This window comes from Vigna unguiculata, chromosome 6, assembly GCF_004118075.2.
Source record: "Vigna unguiculata cultivar IT97K-499-35 chromosome 6, ASM411807v1, whole genome shotgun sequence".
Taxonomy (NCBI): Eukaryota; Viridiplantae; Streptophyta; class Magnoliopsida; order Fabales; family Fabaceae; genus Vigna; species Vigna unguiculata.
Window position 1 is genome coordinate 28,721,687 of NC_040284.1, and position 25,231 is coordinate 28,746,917.

Sequence of the window (25,231 nt, forward strand, 5' to 3'; positions counted from 1 at the left end):
TCTATCTATATATACATATATGGTTTACTATCTGTTTATAATAATTTTATCTCATTCTTCTTATTATAAAGAATGTCATCGTTTAAAATTGGAATTTAAATTTAATTTAAAATATTACTTTTATTTTATTTAGGACTTTCAATATACTGGTCTCATTCTTAAATCCTAAACTTCCAATATACTCTCCTCATGATTTTAGTATACTTTTCTCACGTTGAGATATTTAGCGTCAAAATATATTAATGAGTGATTTTTCTCAAGTTGAGGTACAGTGCGTCAAAGTATATTAACAAGTCATTTAACAGTGGATAAAATTATATATCTAAAAAATATAAATCTTGTTAAAATAGACTTTAACCAATAATTTTGATATAAAATTTAAATCTAATCCACAAAATTAATTTATTAGGTTTGTACTATTTTATTTATTATAAAATTATCTTCTTTAATTATTGTGAGACTTCCAACATTTTTTATTTCAAAAAATACATTTTGATATTACATGAGCTATTTTGAAAAACAATTTCAAAATGAAAACGGTAAAAAAAAATTTAGTAAACAAAATTAAATCTTATTTTATTAATATTTTTTTTTCTGCAAAGAGTACTTTTTATTAGGTTGAAAACAAAAAGAAAACTAGAAATAGAAACACTGGGACTGAGTCATATGCATTTATTAAAAGAAAGAAAAAGAAAAAAAAAACTCAAACTCATTTATTATGTGAGTGAGTCTCTAGATTTTGTATTTTTTCATGTAATTAATATGAAGAGTCCACAAACTTTTTAGACTTTTGATCTTTGTATTTTATAAAACCTGTAAATCTGGTTTTTATTTTTTTAATTTTAGTTTCTTAATTTTAATTTATCTGTAATTGGATCGTTATTTTTTTCTCTAAGTTTTTCTAATTTGATTTTTAATTTTAATGGTTTGAAGAAAATCATACTGAATAGCTTATTCTGTAAAAATTTACCATAATTATACTTCATTTTTTATAATTGACTATATGTTATTTATTTATTTTTCTATTATTGAATGAGGGACGTGATTATTAGATTACTTTATCCGACCCTATTAACTTATGTTATAAATTAAGAAATGTTATCATTCGACATATTTTTTAAGATGTGAAGATATCTAATTAAGGTGAAGTCAATTAAAATGACAGAAAAAAATTAGAAAATATAATAATTTTGAATATATAATTTATAACAATATATAAAGGGGATTTCCCTTTTTGTGTCCACATTTCAAAATACCCATTTTACCCTTTAAATATAATAATTTATTAAATTTTTAAAAGCTGACCGTTACTTTTACAAGATTTTTATAAAATCGGATGTCTTTGCTTCTTCTCTTCGTCTTTATTTATTAATGATTATTCTTTCATCTGTTATCATATATTTCACTTCATTTTTAATAAATATAATTTTAATTTATATATTAATTTAATAATATTACAATATTATCACCTACTAATATAATAACATATATATTTAAAAAATGCATAAACACAGGCGCGATAGCGCCTGTGTTTACGCTAGTATCAATAATGTAAAATCCTAGAAAATGGCGTTTTAAAAGTGATAGTGGTTTAAAAATAGTGAGACTCGATTATTTTAATTTTAAAAGGTTTTAGTATAGATATAATTGTTATAAACGAGTTTCATTATTTTAAAACACACAATCTCTCTAGAAATCACTTTTCTATAGTTCTCTGACTTCTCTAGAGGTTCTGTCTCTCTGGTCGTGTGATTGAAGAACCGAGACCGTAGTATTGATCCTCTCGGCGAGCTCTTCAAATTGGACCGATCAGTTTCTCCGTTCGCGTAAGTTGAGTTTCCGCTCTCTTTTTTTAGTCTTTTTCTGTTTTCTGTTGCATGTAAGCCCTTTTCCGCTTGCATGCGACGTTTTAATCATCAGTATGAGTATCTGCTGATCAGTGATCATAACGGTATGTCCTTATCATTCTTGTGATGTTTCTATGTGTAGATAGAGCATCCTGTGGAGTTAGAGGTGTTGACGTTTATAAAGTTGTCTAAACAAGATAACAGGTAAGGGAAACTAACTGTTTTACTTGAATTTCATATAGAAATCATTTTGATGACTTTGAATTGCATGATTGATTGTTGTATGAGTGCTTGAATTGTGTAATTGAGTGTATGCTTGGATTGTGCTAGATTTCTTTACTGTTGCATGTGAGAACAAATTGGGAATCTGGTATTTTCGCCTAAGCGAGCAGCTCTCGCCTAAGCGAAAACACCAGAAACTCATCCCCAGTCTCTGCGCGAGATCTCACCTAGGCGAGCCAGTCTCGCTTGAGCGAGATTCACTTTCGTCTAAGTGAGACAGCTTAGCCTGAGCGAGAATTCGCCCAGAGTTTGGGTTGTTCTCTGTTTTGAGCCTCGCTCAGGCGAGAATGACTCGCCTAAGCGAGAGTGCCTTTTTGCCTAGGCGAGACCTTCTCGCTTGGGCAAGAACCCCTACAATTGAGTGTTATTTCTTTGTTTCTAATGGATGAAGCTATGTTTGAATGTTAAAATATGAACTTAGTTATGATATGCATGAATTGTTATGACTGATAATATATGTGGTGAAATTGCATGAAGTTGGAATATGAGAAGAAGTGGTTGAACTAGGATTTCAAGGGAAATTCTAAAAGGAAATTTTTAGTGTATGTAAGGACATAAGGACTCAGTTTTGGTTGGTATTCTGACGCTCCTAGTAACCATTAAGACTCATGTAGAGTATGATGGATTACGTCGGGGGGAGTAGCAGGAGGTCCTGGTCTATGGACCCGATCCGTCATAGATGTGATGGGACTTACCTTGGGAGTGGTTGGGTGATAACCCCTTGTGTCCAAACTCTGCAGAGTTTGGGAACCGTCACAGGTGCAAGCCACCAAGAGATCCGATGTCGCTTACATAATCCGGATATTGAGTTTAGAGTCATGTATATGTGTTGTGGTGGTCTATATGATTCTGGTGATAATGAGAAAGATTGCATGGTTTCTGTTTATAATTGAACTGCATGATTCCTTAATCAGATTAGCTTACCCTTGCTTTTTGTGTTCCTATCTTGTGTTGTATGTTTCCTTTTGCGATGATCACCTATTCGGTGGGAGCAGATGTGGTTGCAGTGTCAAAGACACTTCTGGAGGATGAAGAGTCATTGTTTTAGTGTTGAAGAGGAGGTTTCCAGTGGGAGCTTTAGCAGTGGTCAGTAGTATAGAGTTTATTAGTTTAATTTAAGTGTATAAGTGATATATTTTTATAGTCATATCATTTATAAGACTGTATTAATATATTGTGTACACTGAATTATCTGTTTTGAAACTATGATGAAACTACTTATTTTGATTAATTTTAAGCTGCTGAAATTGGGATGTTACAAATAAAATTTAATAAATAGTCGATTAAAAATGCTCAAATCTATATATGATTTAATTTAATAAACTTTTATAAATGTCTACAAAAAATCTGAGTGTAATTAGCATTTCATAAATACCTATTAAATTTGAATTTCATTAGTATCTCTATACTCCTCAAGATCGTAAATAAAGCGGTGATCACTGGTGGTGACCAAACCGTTAAGAGCACCCAGTATTTCAAAACATTACATTTTTCCAAGATCCAATTTGGCCTATTTTGACTTTGACTTTGACAATAGTACTAACAAGTACTAAGGAATCCAATCTTTAGTCGGATATTTCTTCATAAAACTTCTTTACTTTTTTAGAATGGATTATTTTTAATAGTACATGAAAAAGAAAATTGTGAAAAATTAAACGCCTCACGTTATTTAAAATTAAGGTTACATTTATCTCATAATAATTTACGTTACAGAAAAGTATAAGCAAATCCAACGAATCTATAACTATTCTATTAGAATGTAATTGAGCTATAACATTTTTAAAAAATATGCATTCGAATTTAGTTAAAATATTAATTTCAGATTGAATCAGAAAAAAAAAATAGTTATTATTTGAAAAGAAAACTATTTATTATAATTTTTTTTAGTTAATTGAAATTTAAGACGAATTTAAGTTTACTCAAAAGTAAAATAATTGAAACATGTTAAAGATAATATTTTTACAAACAAAATGGAATGCACCATAACCCATAACCCATAATTTAAGAAACCAAAAGCGTGTATCTTTTTCCTCTTTCAGAGATACCACCAACGCCATGTGTAATCCGTATAACTTAGCCGTTCGTTTTTGACCAAAATGAAAACATGTGATATTTCTTATCCCATGCATCATTCTTCCTATAAAAGGAAAACTCATCATTCTGGATTACACACACCCACACCATTCATTATCACTGTCTTAGCAATGTCTTCCTCTTTCGCCATCCATTTCTTCCTAATCTCAATACCCCTTTTCTCAGTTTGTTCCTTATCTGCATCTCATGCTCCCAACACCAAACCACACCCCTTTCTCCTTCCCATTAAGAAAGACCCTGCAACTAATCTCTTCTACACTTCAGTTGGCGTAGGAACTCCCAGGCACAACTTTGATCTAACCATTGATCTTGCCGGAGAAAACCTATGGTATGACTGTAATACTCACTACAACTCTTCTTCCTACCGCCCTATAGCCTGTGGCTCAAAGCAATGCACCGACGTTGCATGTATTGGCTGCAATGGCCCCTTCAAACCAGGTTGCACAAACAACACATGTCCTGCTAACACAGCCAATCCATTAGCAAAATACCTTTTCGGTGGTGGTTTAGCCAAGGATTTCATATACCTTGTTCAACACAAACTTTCTGGCTTGCTTTCTAGCTGTGTTGACACCGATGGATACCCATCCTTCACCAATGACGAGTCACCTCTAAACGGCTTACCCAAAAACAGCAGAGGAATTATAGGCCTTTCAAAGTCGCACCTTGCATTACCAATTCAGCTTGCATCCGCTTATAAGCTTCCTTCCAGGTTTTCTCTCTGTTTACCCTCTTCAAACCACCAAGGTTTCACCAACTTGCTTCTCGGGGCTGGGGAATATCCTCTTGGAACATCCAAGTTTCTCCACACCACCCCTCTAATTGTTAACCCCATTTCCACTGGTCCTATTTCTGAGAAAGGTGTTGCCTCCAACGAATACTTCATTGACGTCAAAGCTGTTAAGATTGACGGCCATGTTGTGAACCTCAAGCCTTCCCTTTTGTCTATTGATAACAAGGGAAATGGCGGCACCAAGATCAGTACCATGAGTCCTTTCACTGAATTACAAACCTCTGTCTACAAGCCTTTCATTCGAGATTTCCTCAAGAAAGCGTCGGACAGAAGATTAAAGAAAGTTGTAGCAGTAGCACCATTTGAGGCATGTTTTGATTCAACCAGCATTGGTAATTCTGCAACAGGACTTGTTGTGCCAACTATTGATCTAGTGCTGCAAGGGGGAGTGCAGTGGAGTATTCATGGAGCCAATTCCATGGTTATGGCCAAGAAAAATGTTGCATGTCTGGCGTTTGTTGATGGAGGGACGGAGCCTCGAATGTCGGCTGTGAAAGCTTCGATTGTTATCGGTGGATATCAGTTGCAGGACAACCATTTGGTGTTTGATGTGGCTTCCTCTAAATTGAGCTTCAGTTCATCGCTTTTGCTCCACAATGCCACGTGCTCCCACTCTTGAATCACATGCACTTATGACAAGTTGAAGAACGTGTCATAGATTCTCGCTTTTTGATTTTGGGAAGAATAATATAACATTTGTTTGCTTTGTAGTTTGTAAACAGAAACATGCTGTGGTGTTTCCTATGTGCCATCTACTTGAAGCTGTAGAACTTTCTAAATTATGTAATATATTAAAATGTTTTATTTCGGTGTATGTCATGAATGATTTAAAGTTCATTAATAATAATTTTTTCTCACGTTTTAGTATTATAAGAAAATCGTATCGGCTCATTCTTTTGTTATCATTTCCGTTTTCCTCGTATTATTCTCTTAAAGTAAAAATAATACATTTATAATAATTGAAAGGGGTAAGAATAAGTTATTAGTTGCATCTTAAATATTACATCTCAAAATTTTTAAATAAATGATATTGCATATAAGAACTAAAAATATTTAAATTATATTTTTATTAATATTATATTTTTAACGGCAAATAGTAAAATATTATTGGTTAATTATTAGATGACTCGATAAGAATTCTTTTAAAAAAATATAGTCTAAGTCATACCACCTGATACTACTAAAAATTTTTATATTACACGAGATTTTTTTTACAAATTTATTAAAAAAATTTGGATGAATTTTTTTTTTAAAAATCTTAATTGATAGTGTCAGGTTTTACAGAGGGGGTTTCACTGGAGAGAACAACACCAATGAGATTTGAGCCTAATTACATAAGACACTGACACCACTCTAAACCCAAAACCTTAAGACAATGGGTTTATGGGTCTTTATCCTTATATGGTGCTTTACTTTCTCAATTCTGGTCAATGTGGGACTTAAACTCACACTTGGATTCCTAAGTAATTCTTTCGTGGGTAATTATAAAATTATAAAATTTGTAAGTATTTTTTACAAAATTTATTGTGAAAAATATTTTGCAAAAAAGAATTGGTAGTAATTTTTGTTTTTTAACAAAATTTATAAATATTTTTTAAGAAAGTGTTTTAAAATAAAATCGACAGAAATATAATTTTTTTAGTATAGGTTGGTGTCATCTGGATCATGCCTCTGTTTCCATATAATAAATGACCATAAATGGGTACTATACTTTTGAGAATGAACAAAAGGTGAATAGAGAAATAAGTGTTTTGCGATTCCGACGACAAAATAATTTTGTGAAAAATATATTTTTGTTTCTTCTTGTTATGTCTTTTAACCACATTCACATCACTTATTTCTTCTTGTTCATGCATTCAGAGAGATTTATTGTCACTATTACACAACTTTTGTGAAAGTTACTCTTGAATTAAAGTCGTCACAAGTTAGAATAACTTTTTCATTGATCTGATCTGAAATCGTGCCAAACATTGACAACTTTCTCTAAAATTAATATCTACTGAATTTGTACCATATTCCCACGACTTCACTTTCGAAAATTAAAAGAAAAAAAATCAATTAAACCTACAATCATATTATAATACACAAAAAATTGTACTTTAATCGGACAATTCCATTCTTCTCATGAAATCCATAATATTTTTAAAAATTATACATTTTCACATTCAAATTACACCATTCCCGTAAAAAAAATAAAAATCTCTCTGTCTTCTCTTCTTTTTTATTTTTTGAATATAATGTTGTCCAAGTTTCTTTACAAGAAATCGCAAGTTCCATTAATCAGAAAGTTGGAATTTGGGTAGAATAGATGAAGAATGAAAAACCAAAACAATAATTGCCTGACCCATACGAAATTATTATGGCCAGCCCAAGTTGAGCATTGACACCATTGAGCCATCCTCTTTGACGAAGCACCACTAATTAATAACATGCTCATGTGTTTGCGTAAATGCAATGGGCCCTAGGCCTTGCTACAAAACAAGAACATACCATTTACTATCATTTAAATTTGGATTTTATGCAAAAGCAAAATCATATCTTCAAAACTGTTCTTCTTCAAAATGTCTTCACTTCATTCTTTTCTGCATTGCCCTTTTCTCAGTTTGTTGCTTATCATCTTTTTCACATGCACCAAACTCCAAACCACACCCCAATACAAACAAAAAACAAAAGTTCCAATGTTGAAAACGAGGGGGGCTTCTCCTGCACCCCAAAGCATTTCTTCTGTACCTCCAAATATTTTTTTATTTCCAATTTTGCCCAAGTTAAAAGTTAAATCAAGAAAGAGAAAAAACAGTAAAAAAATTCTTACCTGCACTGCACCCCTGCACACCCAACGAATCTCTGCATCCCCAAAGATTCTTTGACCTAAAAAACACACTTAAAAGATACACTCACACACACCACTGCACTCACTCACCAACACACTAAATCCACATTCAATATCAACACACTAAATCCACAATCAACACGCACATAAACAAAAGATTAGGATTAATAACACGTAAGAACCCTTCATTTAAAAATTTAAAAACTGCATAAAAAATTTCAGAAACGGAATACGTGATCCGTTTCAGAAATGTATGCAACGGATCCCAAAATCCGTTTGGAAAAAAAACATGAAACTTTATGAAACGAATTTTGGAATCCGTTTCATACTTTCCTGAAACGGATCACGAATTCCGTTTCTAAAAAAAAATTTAAAAATTTGTGAAATGGAATTCGTATTCCGTTTCAGAAAAGTATGAAACGGATTCCAAATTCCGTTTCATAAAAAAAAGACATGGAAACTTTATGAAACGAATTCTAGAATCTGTTTCATACTTTTTTGAAACGGATCTTGTTATCCGTTTCGTTATTTTTTGGCTTTTTTTTTACAAAACGGATTTCCACATCCGTTTCTTAAATTGTTTAGCTTTTTTGTTCCAACCCTCTCTCCCGATCTCTCAACCCCTCTTTCCCCTACTTCCGCGACTGGAACTTTGATTTCTCCCCCCACCTCTTGCCCAAGGTCCCCTACCCTATCTTAAACCCTTTGTGTTACCACTACCGTCATCATTATCATCGTTCTTTTGAGAATTTCGGATTTCTGATTCTCCCTTGTTGACTCTTTTAATGTTTGGAATTCGTTGTCACCACCAACACCTCCGCGGGGCTGGAGCAGACGCTGCCGTGGATCTTTTACCACAAGGTCATAGGAGTCTCCAGCTTCCTCCTCTTCGTCGAAGGGAAGGCTGCGTCGCCTAATGTCACTAGGATTTTACAGAGCATTCCTGTGAGCTAGCATTTTTTTTATTGTTATCCTAGGATTACTGTCATTTTTTTTTATCTCTGATTGGAATTTGAAACGTGTTTTTGGTTTTTTGAATCAGGGGGTGAAGGTTGTTCTGGCTTGTTTTTTTTTTTAGAAATTTTTTTTTCTTGTTTTTTATTTATTTTTATCTAAATCTAAAAGAATGCTTATTTGGGGACACAATGATGGGATTCAGAATATGTATATGATCAAATGCTTCTCTTGGAATTCGCTGAATTTGCATCTACATAACATAAATTTGTATTGTGAAAAAACATGTATGTGTAACTCAATTTAAACAATTTTAATTTTTGCAAACAGTAAATTCTTTGATTAAACATGTTAGTACACGTTCGCAAATATATATTAAGATTTTTTAGTAACCATTTGCATAAAAATAACTTAATTCATTAAATAATGGATAACTAATTAAATTTTGAATTAAATGGAACTTGATTATATAGGTTTGAGGGTAACCTACGAAGTCCCAAAGTAAAGGTCATTTAACTCACCAATTGCGCATGTCAAATATAAAAAAAATCTACATGAAATACTAAAGATGCAAGGCAGTTAAACAGGTGTACTAAAGATGCTCTAAACAACATAACATCCGATTAATGCAATGCTTTATTTTTTAGAAGAGGCAACAATACATCTTTTAGAAGCAACAATATTTCTTTATGATATTTTTATTATATTACTTTCATCACTTAATATTTCTCTCTCTCTCTTTGATGCCTTCAAATAACTATTTGAATTCAAGTTATAAATAGTTTTAAGAGTTTTTTTTCAAAATACAAATTATTTTAAGAAATAACTAAAAAAATATAACTTTGTATATGACGAGAAAGATATGAGTGTGCATTCGAATCATGAAGGTCTTGAATGGCATGGCTATGGTTGGCTCCTCCCACCTTAATGGCCTCTTCCTCACAGACACTTCACACCACTCACGATCTTCCAGTGAAATTTCACATACACTGCTTTCCCAGCCTTGTTGACCAGGGTATAAGTGTTAACTCCAAAACCATCCATATGCCTGTAATCTTGTGGAACACCTAAATCATCAACCTCGCAAGCGTAAGCCACAGTTCAACATGCAAAGGACAACACTCCACGACCCTGTGAAGCAAAAGCCTAGCATCCTCCTCATTAGCAAGCTTCGCAACGACCTTCCACAGCCTAACCGAATCAGGAATGTGCTCCAACCACACATCCCCGTTCTTGGGACACTCCTTGCACCCTTTTTGTATCAACTGCCTAGCTGCCTGAAGCTTCCCTGCCAACTCCTCCAACCTTGCGACAACAATCCAGCCTGGAGGGTGCTTCGGATTTGTCTGAGTGACCCTTTTGAGTAGCAACCTAGCCTTCTCAAATTCTCTGAGTAAGTTTGGTGGGTCTTCATGGAAAAGGGATCAGAGTCCCGTGTCTGTTTTTCATGGTCCTGTTTTGTGTAGTGGTAGCAGAGGTTCCATTAGTTCTACCTTTGAGAGAAGTATCATTCCCTTGGCGCGCTTCAGCTTGGTTGTTCTGTTCATGCCTTGTCTGCGAGGATGGTGTTTGATTCGATGGGGGAAAAGAATGTGGTGACGTGGGGCGCAATGATTGGTGGTTGTGGGATGCAGAGGGATGGAAATGGATCTCTCCACCTCGCAAGGCAACCAGCAACGCACCTGCAGCGTTCAACATCGTGCACCACCGTGAGCCACCACCGCGCCTAAAGACGACCATCGTTTGCAGAATGGAGCCACACTGCAACACATTCATGAGCAGCACCTTCGAACCACCACGGAGCTGTAGCAGCGAAACCTGCACCTGCGACGTTCAACGTTCAACGTTCAACCAACGCCAGAACCTTCATCAACAACGCACCTGTTCATCTGCACCGCAGCCACGCCGGAAACGATACCGCGCCACCACCCGTCAGTTAGCACACCTACAACGAAACCTTCAATGCGCCTCCATCAAGCCACCATGAACGAACCATTGATGAAAACGTTTATCAAACTTAAAAAAAAATGGAGGTTGAAATCCGTTTCATTAACATTTTTTGTTTTTAATAAAACGGATGTGAAAATCCGTTTCACATTTTTCCAAAACGGATTTCGACATCCGTTTCGTAAAAAAAGGAAAAAAAAAATAACGAAACGGATATTGTGGTCCGTTTCAGAAAAATGTGAAACGAATATCAACATCTGTTTCATTAAAAAACAAAAAAATTAATGAAACGGATGTCGAGATCCGTTTCATACTTTTCTAAAACGGATCTCGACATCCGTTTCACAGAAGAAAAAAAATTTACACGTATCTTAACAAACAACGTTCCAACATTCAAATCAAATTGCAAATATTCATTATGATTAAAATGGAAGCAGACTAACTTGGAAGAGAAGAGCACAACTTTCAAAAATAAAAATAATGAAACAGCGGGGTGCATAAAGATTGGACCAACTTCAAGGACAACTGGAAGCCAAGAGGACGAGCTTGAATAAGCATAGAGGCACAGGGACCACTGCCACCTTGAAGCACAAGAAGCATTGACACTGTGGAGAAAACAGAGAGAAGAAACGAATGTCAAAATATTTGGGGGTGCAAAGCTGTGTGCACAGATAAAAGCAAAAAAAAAATGAAAGCATGGTTGTTCGCAGTAAATATCATTTACTGCTTTCACCCGCCTACCAAGTAAAAATTAATTAGGGATAAAATGATAATTATTGGGGTACTGAAAAAGACTTGGGGGTGCAGGGAGAAGCCCCAAAACGAGGCTTCAAACCAAGCCCGTTAGTGGCTGGGCCTAATGTTGGTTAGACCCAAAGCAAATGCACTATGATTATTTAAGAAAAATATATTAAATTTTACCATTAGCTTTTCATCATTTAACAAATGCACTGGGGTATCGTCACTGTAGACAGTGTACATGGGTTAAAACACCCACGTAACTCCTTTGTGATAAAAAAAAAAATGTGTTTTCTCAATTCTTTTATTGATTCAGTTACAACTTCCGAGTCTAGACCAATTCATATCTATTAGTTTTTGTACAATATAGTAAAAATATTTCGATCATTTTCTAAAAGTAAAAAAATATTATCCATGTGAGAAAGGTCATGGTGAAAATAATTCAAGTGTGAATCAAGAGTTTCATGTTAAATAGAAAAAACAAAATTAAATAGTATATAAAAATAAAGACCTATAACACGATTATTTTAAAATATTGAGATAAAAATAGTGTTGACCAATGTCATATATATATATATATATATATATATATATATATATATATTATTGGTTATAAATCTGTCCCATAATTCCCATTGAAAAATCTAGCATGAATCTCCACTTAAGCACACCCTATGCGAAAGCTTACACAGGAGAAAGCATCAACAAAGCAAAACTCCAATGTGTCTTCAAGAGGATTATTCATGAATACCTTTGATTTGGTTCAACTTCTGATTAATTCATTCATAAGCATTAAAACATCATTGCGTTGTCAAAACATCCATTTTGTTAATTAAACATCACACACAAAACTGCCAATAATTGCTACCGGACTTGGAAAAAAAGCCACTGTTGAAATACCAACTATAGTTAGTTAAGAAAGAACCAGGGTTGGGTGAGTTAGCATTTCCATGTAATAAAATGGAGGGTTGATAAGGAGTTGCAAGTGGTGAAGAGTAAAAATTCCTTTAAAGGAAAACAATTCCCTTTTTAGTTCAACACCAAAAACTCACGCAGCTACACAACAAACCAAATACACAACAAGGCACGTCCCATTTTCCACACATTTATCAGACCCTTGATTCTACAAATCTACATAACGTGTTAAAACAACAATGTTTGAAAATCAGCTTTCATTTATACCCAACCACATATATCGCTGTTCCTTTTACGTTTCTTTCTCTGTATCAATTGTAGATCTCTAATAAGTTTGGTAAATTATAACAATTTTTTTATCAAGTTAAAACTCATGCGAACCTGTCCAGATTTTTTTTTCTCTGGAAGCTCCCCGTCTGATTTTCATGTTATGTTTACCCAAAAAATGACAAAAAAAAAAAAACACTATGACCCGAGTTTGTTGCAAAACATATACGATAATGCGATGCGATGAAGCGATGAAGCAATAGAATTGGGACATTACCTAACACACCACGAAGTTCATTAAGTGGCGTGTGTAATGTAAAGTGAGTACACGAAAACGTGAAACCAAACTGTTCCGTACGATGATGCTTTTCTCGGTGACTCATTCCCTATTTTCCACACCCTTATCAACAACGCCTTGTCCCATTCATCGCTATCCCTTATCAACGTGTCAAAAAACTACAATTCTATTCTATCATATCCATTTCCCTATTTTCCTCGCTATTTCACACCTCTCCATTACTTTACTCTTTTATTTCTTTAACTTTATACTCACACACCCAATCATATTTGGCAACATCTACTTCGTACAATTAGCATATCTTACAAGATAACGTTGCAGTAATTTGTACTGAACTTCCATTTCTATACGTGTCGACACAAGGTGGTATTAAAATCACAAGAATCTCGCATGGTACACATCCAAACCCTCACTGTAGAAAACCTTCAAAAGAATCATTCACCAGTTTCATAAGTTTCAGGGAAATTATCTTTTGACAAACAAAATTTTGACAAAGTTAACAAAGTTTCTAAAAGTAGAATTAAAGTTGATTAATTTTTTATTTTTTAATTAAAATAAAATAATTAAATAATAGTTTTTTACCTAAATAGGAAAGTTTGTCAAAACTTTGTTAAAAATACTTTGTTAACATATCATAACTCTAAGTTTTAATACTCTTTCTGATTTTTTATGTATAATTCTTTTTTCTAGTGTGACCAACAGAAATGGAATATGCTAGGATATAACTAGCACCACAAATTGTCTGCTGAACCTATAGTTATAGCAGAAATAGTAAATAATGAATATGGATAACGGAGTATCAATCCTTGTACATATATATATATATATATATATATATATATATATATATATATATATATATATATATATATATATATAATAAAATATTAAGACTATATTTTAATATCACCTTTGGATATTTTGATGTTATGTTAAATCAATTTAATAATAAAAGTATAATTTTATTTAGCTTTTAAATTAAAAAATTACATTTATGAAACAATGAAAATGTAGAAATAATTTTTTTTGTTCTTATGCATAACATAATATTTAAATTGTGTTAATATATGATATTCTTTTTTTTAGGCGTGTTTACAGTTTCTTCAACTTTTATACATTAAAATTTTTGTATATTTTTGTTATTATTTTTCATAAATATGTTTCATTGATCATTTAAACTAAGAAAAATAAACTAGAGCATCTCCAAGTAAAAAGAAAAAATATTCTTTTGGTATCTTTTTGTGAATCGAATTTGGTGACTTAAAGTAGTAAAAACTCTATCCTCTTTTTTCTCTATTAAGAACTCGTTTGAAGTTCTTCATCAACTTCATCCTTCCCTTTCTCTTTCTCACCTGTCCAATCACCTTCACTTTCACTGTTTCTCACACTTCTAGGTGAAAAACAGTTCTTGGATTGTGAAATTTTTTCTTAATGAACCCAATAAAAAAAAAAATCTTATATTCCAAGTTATGGAAAAAAATAATGGACTTATTTTTTAAAAATGGTAACTGTATATATCTATATCTTATATATTTTTCTTAATGAAGATGTCTTCGCAGAAATAACCCAAGATTGAAATCTTAAATATAAATAAATTAATTGAAAATAATAAATTTTAATGCGTTTATACCATATATTTACATACTTTTTTTAATTTGTATAACTAATAAACGTAAATTAAAGAAATAATTTCAAACTTTTTAAAATATAATAACATATTTATCTATATTATATTATATATATAAAGTCTGTTTGTCGTTAAATAAATAAACATATGTTAGATTTATAGATTCGATTTTCATAAAAAGTATTAAACAAATTAGTAAATATACATAAAAAACATTATACCCTTTTATTTAAGTAGAATTCTATAATTGATTTATTAAATTTATATAGACGTAGAACAGATATGGAAACGGGAATTAAAATTACTAACCACGGATACCCTATCCATATGTACCTGTGTTAGCTTCTACTGCCACTGCCAGTGCAAACGTCGGCAAACTTTTGTTTCATTTCGACTTTATTCAAAAATAGAATTACTAGATGCAAGAATGAATCAAATTCTGTAATTATATCTAAACTTAACTTAAGTCTACATTAAAATAATTTAAAAACTGGACAATGAAGCTTAAAATGCACAAAAGTCTATGCCACGGATTATGTAGCAGAGTGGCTGTACTTTGTAGACCTGCTCCCTTAAGATTATTTGAATTGACTGTGAAAAATCAGAGAAAAATGGTTCCAGAAGCTTAATGTGGTGGGAAAGGGAGAAAATAAAACGTTGAGTGTGCAATTGTAGCAGTGCTGAAGACGGCATCTTGAAGGAATAAAAGGATATTCTATTCTGTGCGCCACATCTTTTTTTGTTTTTCAGCTTACTTGGGAGAACAAAACTGTGTGCTATGAGCTGTTTTTGTATCTTTACTTTGCCTTATATATCGGATATGCTTTTCGCACTATCAACATTCCACAATTAAAAATGCTTTTCTTATCAATCAAACACGTTAATTCAAAATCAGCACAGTCAACCAACCATATGCTGGAGAAGAAGTATTTCAATTTAAAATATAAGAAACATATAACCAAAAATGCCATCGCCATACATAGGCACATAAGCAGTGTATACACATACCGCAGGGGAGTAAAAGGAAAAGGGTTATTACAGAACCTGTTAAACTCCTCAAAACTCATCTTAATCTAAGAAAACTATAACGTATGGATAATAAACTATTATCACAACAACTATGGTTAAACTGAAATCGGTTGTGCAGAAGATCCAGATTTGAAATCAGAGCAACTCGCGTGCTTCGTCAGGAGCGAAGGACTAAATCCCACCATTGAAGTATCGAAATCAAACTGAACCAACACATCTTCCAATTGGTACCCTCCAATCACAATGGGATTTCTAGGGTTCTCGCCTCCATCCACAAACCCTAGGCACATAACATCCTCGCTCACCTGCACCATCGAGTTTCTCCCGTATATACTCCACTTAACCATCTCGCTCTGCAACACCAGATCGATGACCGGCACGTTGGGTCCCACTTGGGAGCTTCCAACGCCGTGGGACGAAAAACAGAGTCCAAAGGGGGAAACGGGACTCACTCTGGTCATGTTCAAAACCGAAGCAGCTTTCAAATACGCGCTCTCGAAATTAGCGTAGATTGAGGTCTGGAGCGTGGTGTAGGGCACCACCGTGCTCAGCTGAGCCCCCCCACCCAACGGAGCGTCGAAAGAAACCTTCTTTCCGTTGATTTTGACGGAATTAACGTTGATGGAAGGGTGGTTCTGGTCTGGGTTGGTGAGCAGAGGGGTAAAGGTGAGAGATCTGAGGATTTCGGAGCCCTGGGCCATGTTCCCAAATTGAAGAACCCCAGAAGACGGGGAGAGGCAGAGACTGATTTTTCTCTGGGTTCCGAGGGAGTGAAAAACCTGAGACGAGAAAGAGGTGCGAGATCTGTCGAGACCCACCATGCCTTTAGCCCCGGTGGCCAAACCGTTGAGGAGAAGGGTGGGTGCGCAGGTGAAGAGAAGCTGCTGAGAGGGTTCAAAGAGGTCTTCCACAAGCTCTCCCTCGCCGACCCTTTTCCCAGTGATGGTGTTCTCGGCAGGAATCTGACACGCCTGGTCTTGATCCACAGGGTTAGCGAGGCTGGAGAGCCACCTGTGGGTCTCGATTTCAGGACCTTTGGCAGTGAGGCAGCGAACTGAGCGGTGGAAGATGGTGGCGAGAGATGCAGATGGGGCGGCCCGGGAAGCACAATCAACCCAGAGGGAGGAGCCACCGAGATCAAGCACAAAATTTGCCGCCTCAACAGGGGTGCCATAAGAAAGGGTGGTTAAGTACTGGTGCGTGGAGTGGTCTTTGGTAACGGGGAGGGTGAGAGAAGACTTGTAGGCAGAAGAGGGAGCAGAGAGAAGGCAGAGAAGGGTGAGAGAGAGCGGGAGAAGGAGGGAAGAGGAAGCCATGGCAGAGAGAGAGAGAGAGGTGAGAGTTGAGAGTGAGAGCAGTTGGTAGTTGAAAAATAGGTTTGAGAGTATCGGTGTTGAGTCGCCGCGGCTTGTTGAAATATAGTTGTTGTTGTTGTTGTTGGGTTTGGGGTTTGGGTTGTGTTTGGGTGGGATAAGAGAAGGGTGGGAATTAAAAAAGGAAGAAAAGAATAGTGGTGTGTGAACTTTTTTGGTAGTAGCTGACTAGATGACACACCTCGTGCTTATCTTCACTTCTTCTCTCTCTTAATAAACAAACGTAATAGGCATGTGAGACTGATGACTCACTCCTCCTTATAATGCCAAAGAACATCCATCTCTTTAGGTAAGAAAAAGACAAACCAATTTCATTCGCCAAAACTCCGATCGTTTATCCTTTCCATCACACACAATGTGGCTACGCGTTTCACCCTTCTACGTCAATTATTAATGCTAACAAAAAATAATATCCACATTTACAATAATGTCCCTTCGGGGGTCCAGGGGCCAGGCGCCACCACACCGCTTTAGAATCCTACAATTATGCTTCGGATAAACTCTCGCCTTTTAAATTACACATAACCTGTCGGTGCCTTGCTACATCGATCTGTTACCCGTTAGATCGTCATTGCTCCCGAGCGCTTATCACCGTCCATCACACCTTGCTTTTCCCATATTTTCAATATCAACGCTAATTGCTATTTCACCCTTCTTCGATTTCTAGGTTTAACTTCAACAATTTCAAAACCAAGTCCCCGTCTTTTATTGTATTATTATAAAAAAAAGGTGGTTTTAAATCATTACCAATATTGCGATTATACTTGTAATGGTTACGTGCCAAGCAATCTCGTACACAACTAATTTCTTGTGAATTGAAATAAATAAATTTCAAAATTGAGAATGATGAGCCAAGAGCACTTTTAACGCAACTGTTAAGTAAAAAGCAACCTTGAAAGCAACTATTAGAAAGTAACGGTGGAATGACAAAGAAAATGCCTGGATTGCACGGGACACTACTTCTGAAGAAAAAATAGTGGAATTAAAAACTAATTTGAATAATTGAAAAAAAAAAAGTATATCGCAAGGTCATTAAGAAACTTTAGTAAGATTCTTTGAGGAAAATGATTTACTTAAAATAAGAATTGGAATATGATGCTACTCTAAAAGAAAAAAAAGAAAAAAAAAATTTTGACCTTACGAAAAAGAGTAACTTCACATTGGTTCTGGGAATGGATATGTCCCAAATTAATGACTCAACTTGAATCAAACAATTTCAGCATGTATTTAGAGAGACGTTCTAACACGTATACTTGAACTTTGAAGTCAAATTATGAGAAGATAAAAAAACCATTTAGCAGTATAATTTTTTTTTTTGGGAACTAGAAATTTTAAATTTGACGTGAATCAACAATTTAATGTAATTGATTTTGGATATTTTTTTTATAAGTTCCAACTTAATCCAATGCAAACTCAAACGAAATTGTGTTCAGCCTCGTCAACACTTATCACATATTAGATACTAATGATCGTCAAATCGGCGAGATCACTATCCTGGTTGCTTTATTGTCCCTCTGACTTTTCTATGTCGGTTGTTCCAACCAACGAGTAAACCCATAGATATAAAAAAGATTATTTTATGGCTATAATTTCAATTAATTTAAGATAATATTAGTTATTTTTTATTTGTGTTATGAAATTTTGAATAATATTACTTCGATTTTGTTTTGGTGGTATAACTGGAAATTGTTTACTTACCGTAAACACTGTTGTTGTCCTCAAAACTCAAAGAATTGACCTTTCGAGCTGCCTGTAATTACATGGTTCACATATTAAGAAATCGAAAACTCAAGTCATGGAGAGCCACATATGAATTATTAAAAATGTTAGAATAAGACAAGCAAGTTTTCGTTCAAAATGGGCAATATTTATTACTCCGTCTTGCATAAGGGGATAAGAGTGTCACTGATAATGTCTTTGACAAATTATATGTTATTATGTATTGAATGTAAAACCTATCATCGATTATTATGCTGGGTAAAGGGTGAAGTATTTTCAACCAAATTAGTACGATTAGGCGTTGAAGTTTTCTTTGGTCTTTTAAGGTTGATCATAATCAGTTATCTACCAATTCAACTATTAACTTAGAGGTAAGTGGAAAAAGTAGGCACATGACAAAAATAGTGACGGATAAAACAACATAATAATACTAAATATAAAAGAGAAATTAATATACTAAGAAACAACACTTTTTCTATAAATAAATTTTAAAATATAAATTAGAAAACAAAAACTGTATAACTCTTTTAGGTTTGTTTAATAATAATAAATAATAATATATTAAGAGAGCGCATTAAAAATGTATTATTTAAAATACTCTATTAGTCTTTTCAATTGAATTTTTTTGACAGGTTATGAATTTGGTACAAGATTTGGTACTGTCACAAAACCATGTGCTATTTAGCTGTTTAGTCTCATTGTGCTATTTAGTTGTTTAGTGACACGCGCATTAATCTTTATCTCATATCATATGTGGAGCTGTATGGTCGTGTCAATGTGTCATAGGGCCCAATGGTCCCAACTTCTCAAACTCTATATAAAACACATATTATTCTGTCAAATTATTTCTTTTTTCGTCATTAATTATTTTAAATCAGTGAACAATTATAGATAACAATATTAAAATAACCAGGAATACCCTAAACACAGGTCAAAAGATAATAAATTCAAAGATTTAGAAATACCTTTGTCTAAAAGCAGGAAATAAGGGAATCAATTTCACTAAAAAAAACTCTTAAAAAATATAAACGTGAAGAACAAAAAATGTTTAGAAAATTCTTTTTTTAATTAAAAAATAATTTAGATATCAATTTTTTTTCAATCAAAATTTTGATAATTTATAAGACCAATTTAAAGATTAATTATAATTTTTTAAAATATTTTAAATACCACAAATTAATATCTAAATAATTATTATAGTAATTAATTATTTTTTAACATAAAAGGTAAGCATTATTCAAAAAATTATCATAATTTTTCATAAACAATACACACACACACACACACATATATATATATATATATATATATATATATATATATATATATATATATATATATATATATAAAGGATAATAAGTTTCACTAAATTAAACATAAGATTTATACGAAATAAAATAATAAAAAAACAAGAAGAAGAAGTTGTTGAGTAAATTCTTTTCACATTATAACGGACACATATGTAGACCATCTCTGATAGTTATCATTTTGCACGTGAATTGAAATCAATAAAATTTGGATAGTATATTCATGGCTCTGAAATATAACACGATAATAGAATAAATGTAAAGGATTGAAAGCACATGGCTAAATCAAGCTCTTCCATTTATCGTGAGAGAGTATTCAAAACAATTAGAATAGTAGTAATTTTTAAAAGGGTGTTGCAATCGATATCGTGACGGGATAACAAACCCAAAAAAAAAACGAGTTAAAAAGATGTTTGAAGTCGTTGCCATAGTTATTTATGGAGAACTATGGACAACCATCAAATAAAGAAAGTCTGTGAAAAATCAGACTTTTGGATCCGAGAATCGGTTACGTGTAGGAAAGATGTTAGCACCTATAGCGCCCGCCCGAAGGCGGTATCCTTAATTAAATATGCAAAGTTGATGTGGTTTTCAAAACATTATTTTTCTCAAAAAATAATGAGATAAATAATACTAAAAAGAAACAAAAATATTTTTTTAATTTTTAGACCTGATAAGGATTGACCTTGGTCCTATATATTCTCAATTAAAGTGAGGAATCAAGTGAGTAATCAGGGTCACGTAGTTTTTAAAAAGATATTTGGAAAACAATTGAGAAAATGATTTGATTTTTTTAAGGTGAATTTGACAAGGAATGACTTTGCTCCTACGAATCTCACAGTGGAGGATCAACGATCACGTAGTTCTTAACAAGAAATGACCTTTTTTGTTTGAAAATATTGATATTTTTATGTTTTGAAATTTTGTATTTTTTGGTGCTTTTGAATTACTTGAAAATATGTGTCATGCGACGGACGCGAGCGATCAGATAGATACTAAAAGAGAAATAAAACTATTTTTGGTATTTTTTAAGATGAGTGTCACACGGTGCAAGCGACCGGATAGACACAATAAAACAAAAGAGAACATTTTTTGTTTTTTAGATTTTTTCTATTTTTTGTATTTTTATAATTTAAAATATTTTTGTTTTCTCTTGTTCTTTAGAAAAAATTCAATAACAAAAAAAAGGATAAAAGTGAGAAAAAAAAAACAATAATAGCAGGGTGCATGAGCCTTTATACATAGTCATAAGCCTTGTGAGGCACGGGTGAGAGAGAGATGACAGTTTTATCAATGTGTGTGAGATGTTGTAGATATGCTTTGTGGACATTTGATTGATGGTTTTTATGATATTTAATGATTGATTTTATGGAAAAGAATTTGATTAAAGTTTGTTTTAATGTTATATTTTAAAGGGTTAAATATGTTTTTTGTCCATCAAGTTTCAGTGAAATTTGGAATTAATCAATCTTAAAAACTTTTGACCAATTTAGTCCTTCATCTTTAAAAATGTGTGAAGTTAGTCATTTAAACCAAATTTTGTTAAGTTTATTTGATGTATCAAGTGCATTTCATGATAGTATTTAAATTGTTTACACCGTTTGACACATTTTCGCTTCAATGTTAACTCAAATATTATCACAAAATGCGTTTAAAATGTTAAATAAACTTGACAAAATTTTGTAACAAGAAATAAATTCACATATTTATAAAAATGAAGAACTAAATTGGTATAAAGTTTCGAAGATTGACTAATTTCAAAATTCATTTAAATTTGAGGGACAAAAAACATATTAGACCCTATTTTAAACAATTCTTGTACATATTTGATTTTTTTAATTACTTGGATGATTTTAAAGATAATGTTTGTATATATTTTATTTGATTGTCCTAAATATCTTAAATGTTGATACTAATATTAATAGTTTTAGGTATGCAAATATAGATGCTACATTTTATATTTTTCAACCACCTTGTATTGGACTAGATCTAATAAAATTGTGTAAAGTTTTCAAAAAATTAAAATAGAATGTAGGAAGAATTAAAATAAAAATCTAGAAAAATAATGATTTCATGAAATAAATAATAACATAGTTAAATTTCTTATTCATATAATCAAAACTTCACTTAAGGTTTCATATATTTTTATTATTAAACATCATCTCCCGAAAACTGTTTTAGGTGAAAAAACAGATTTTACAAATATATGTATAATTATGTGAGTAAACTACAACATGATTAAAGTCAGAAAATGTTTAACTTATAACGTTAAAAAAACATTGCAATCATCAATGATGATGAGTCAGTCTGAGGATTTATCTCTCATCTTGACAAATAAAAGTTTAAATGTAAATTTAAAAGAAGCTTTCAGATTTGGTGTTTCATTGTGTTTCAAACAAAGCTGCTTCTAAAAGATGATACTGATACATGTAAAAAAGAATGTTAAAAAATTTAGGCCAAGTTGAGAGAAAAAGGAAGTAAATTTTGGCTTAATCATTGTGCAATAGTGATAGTGAAAGTTTTATTCCTTTTACGATTTCACAAATACAGAGTTTAACGGAGAAGGAGAATATTCCATCAATTTTTCTGCTGCGACTAAAATACAGTGGTTCTCTTTCACCTCTGGATTCCACCATTAAAATTAATAAGTCCAAATTGCCATAATTACTTATTTTTACATCATAGACATTGAAAGGTCTCTCACTCTAGTCAGGGAGATTACTGGGAATGTTAAACTAATTCGAGAAATTAACAGAAATCAAAATAAAAATATGACACTGCTTTATTAGGAGTAAATTGATTAACTCTAAAATTATTTTTGAATTATTAGAAGCTTAGTAAGAGAGATAAGTTAAAATTATTTCATACGTGAAACTAGATGTTGACGAGTGACGTGAGTGTAATGATATGTCCGATAAACATAGATTTCACTAAATACTCAAATTCAATTTCACAAATTCAATTTATAAAATAAGATTTGCTTAAAAAAAAATGGCTATGTCAGTGTCACAAGAATGTAACAATAGACGGTAGACTTTGTACAGAAGCCGTATAAGCTTAACATTATTTGATTTGTATAACAATGAAGAAGTTCTAGAAGCTTGATATTTGTGGGGAAAAGAAAACTACTGGTGTACACAGGTTCATATCCCTTGAGCCGTGAACCAGAAGCATCTTCAACGAATCAAAAGATATTCGGTGCGCCACATCTTCTGTCTTTTTGGAACAAAATTTTGTGTGATGGATCAGTTTTTAGGAAGAAGACAACCAAGATTTCATTCAAAATATGCATGACATGGACTGTAATAAAAAAAAATGCATGCAGACAATATTTGTTAAAAGCTCTTGTAATTATATACATTCACACTTTGGAGCCAAAGTAATGCTACAAGAAACGTGTGAAAAATGCTCAACAAATCACTGTAAGCGGAGAAGAGTGTTATTGAAAGTGTTTACATATCTTTCTCTTATTTTTGGTTCAACAATATTGTTACATTCAACCTTTTTATTTTCAATCAATTTCATAATCGGTACAATGGTTAAACATTTAGATTGTAACTAAGTTTCATGGTTATACATTGAGAGTGTATGAAATGCAAACTATTTATCTAGTCCAAGAATGAGTCCAAGTACAAAGATGTGAATTTTATTTGGTCCAAAAACGTGTCCAAGGGAATGCTGCGCTTATTTGGTTCAAGAACCTGTCCAGGTGCAAAGAGGAGTTATCTATTGATGGGAAAACCATGATATTGTCTAATATCAATCGCAAAATAACATTATAGAAATATTGTTATCTCATCAACTTTGAACTCAAATATATCCACACTCTCCAAAACAATAATTTAAACTAAATTTCATAACACTCTATTACAAAAATATAAAAAAAAATAATAAAAAACAAGTTTAAAGTGTTTTTGATTGAATGTTTAAATATTATGGACTTTAAGTTCATTATATATTTACTATCACTCACTCCATTACTTATAATAAGTAATATGGAACTTTCTAAGAAGTATTATTTTCATTGACTCAATCATCTCCACCATGGTTAAAATAAATACCTTTTTTATCTCCATTACCTATATCACCAATAAAGAGTATTTACTTAGAATTAAACCATTTCAAAAATTTCCTTTAACTATACATGTGAATGCTAACCAATGCTGATGTATAATCACCATACACTCTCCATTAATATTAGTTAATGCTTGTGTGTAATCATCTCATACACTCCATCAATATTAGACAATGCCTGTGTATAATTTCTCTTAGCAAAGACTCATAATTTTTCATGGAAAAACAATTATGCCATGAGGATTTAACTCATCTTTTCCATGTCAAAAGTTTTCCCTTTCAACGTCTTGTGTAAACCAAATTGTATCAGCACTGACTTGAGTTTGCCACACAAAATTGATCATTCCATCAAGTTTCCTCTCATATTTGACAATATTTGCAAATGATATTGCAATTTCAACAACTAAGGATGGTTCTTCAACAATAAGGAGTTAATATTTTTTTATGTGGAAGATCATACTAAGCTGCACCCACATAATGTACTAAGAATAGCATACTAAACCATAAACTCTGATACCATTTTGACGAAAAAAACATCATGAAGAACAGAAACATCATAGAAAAGATAATCAATACAATAATATAACGTAGAAACTCCAAAATAAAAAAATAAATAAACTTATGACCACTGTCAATTACCTTTATTAGATAAATAAAATAAAAGCAATCAACAAAAAAATATAATGTGAAAACTCTAAAATCAGAGAAAAAAAATTTGTACTACCATTGTTTAATGAAAACCAGGAAATAACACTATGTGAATATTTTTACATATACTACTCTCCCATGCTCTTTGATCTCAAATACATTCGCATTCTGCAAAGTAAGAATTTAAATCAAATCAAAGTTCACAACACTCTACTACAAGAGTGTAATATAAGTTAAATACAATCTTAAATGTGTGAAATTTATTTGATCCAAAAATGTGTCCAAGTGAATGTTGTGCTTACTTGGTTCAAGAACATGTCCAGGTGCAAAGTGGAGTTATTTATTTGGTCGAAGAGTGTGTCCAAGTGCTACATTATGGATAACTAAGACAATTTGTACTCACACAAAACCATGTGATATTTATTTGATTATTCACGTGTATGTTAACCTTTATGTCAGTGGTGAAAGGTCCTTGATGACATTAATATA

At 32.6% G+C, this 25,231-nt stretch overlaps 2 protein-coding genes across 2 annotated transcripts; one reads left to right on the forward strand and one right to left on the reverse strand.

The window, feature by feature from the left end:
- The first annotated feature begins 4,237 nt into the window (after window positions 1-4,237).
- LOC114186955 (basic 7S globulin 2-like) lies at window positions 4,238-5,860 on the forward strand. The gene has a single exon (XM_028075040.1). The coding sequence runs from the start codon at window positions 4,253-4,255 to the stop codon at window positions 5,633-5,635; it is 1,383 nt and encodes a 460-aa protein (XP_027930841.1). The 5' UTR covers window positions 4,238-4,252; the 3' UTR covers window positions 5,636-5,860.
- A 9,616-nt stretch (window positions 5,861-15,476) lies between these two features.
- Window positions 15,477-17,201, reverse strand: LOC114188096 (gamma conglutin 1-like). Its single transcript, XM_028076619.1, has one exon. It carries the CDS (start codon window positions 16,935-16,937, stop codon window positions 15,717-15,719), a length of 1,221 nt encoding a protein of 406 aa, XP_027932420.1. The 5' UTR covers window positions 16,938-17,201; the 3' UTR covers window positions 15,477-15,716.
- Window positions 17,202-25,231: the final 8,030 nt, after the last annotated feature.

Excerpts from the sequence above, each read along its gene's own strand:
- LOC114186955 (XM_028075040.1), top strand. The coding sequence starts at position 4,253 with ATGCATCATTCTTCCTATAAAAGGAAAACTCATCATTCTGGATTACAC.
- LOC114188096 (XM_028076619.1), bottom strand. The coding sequence starts at position 16,937 with ATGGCTTCCTCTTCCCTCCTTCTCCCGCTCTCTCTCACCCTTCTCTGC.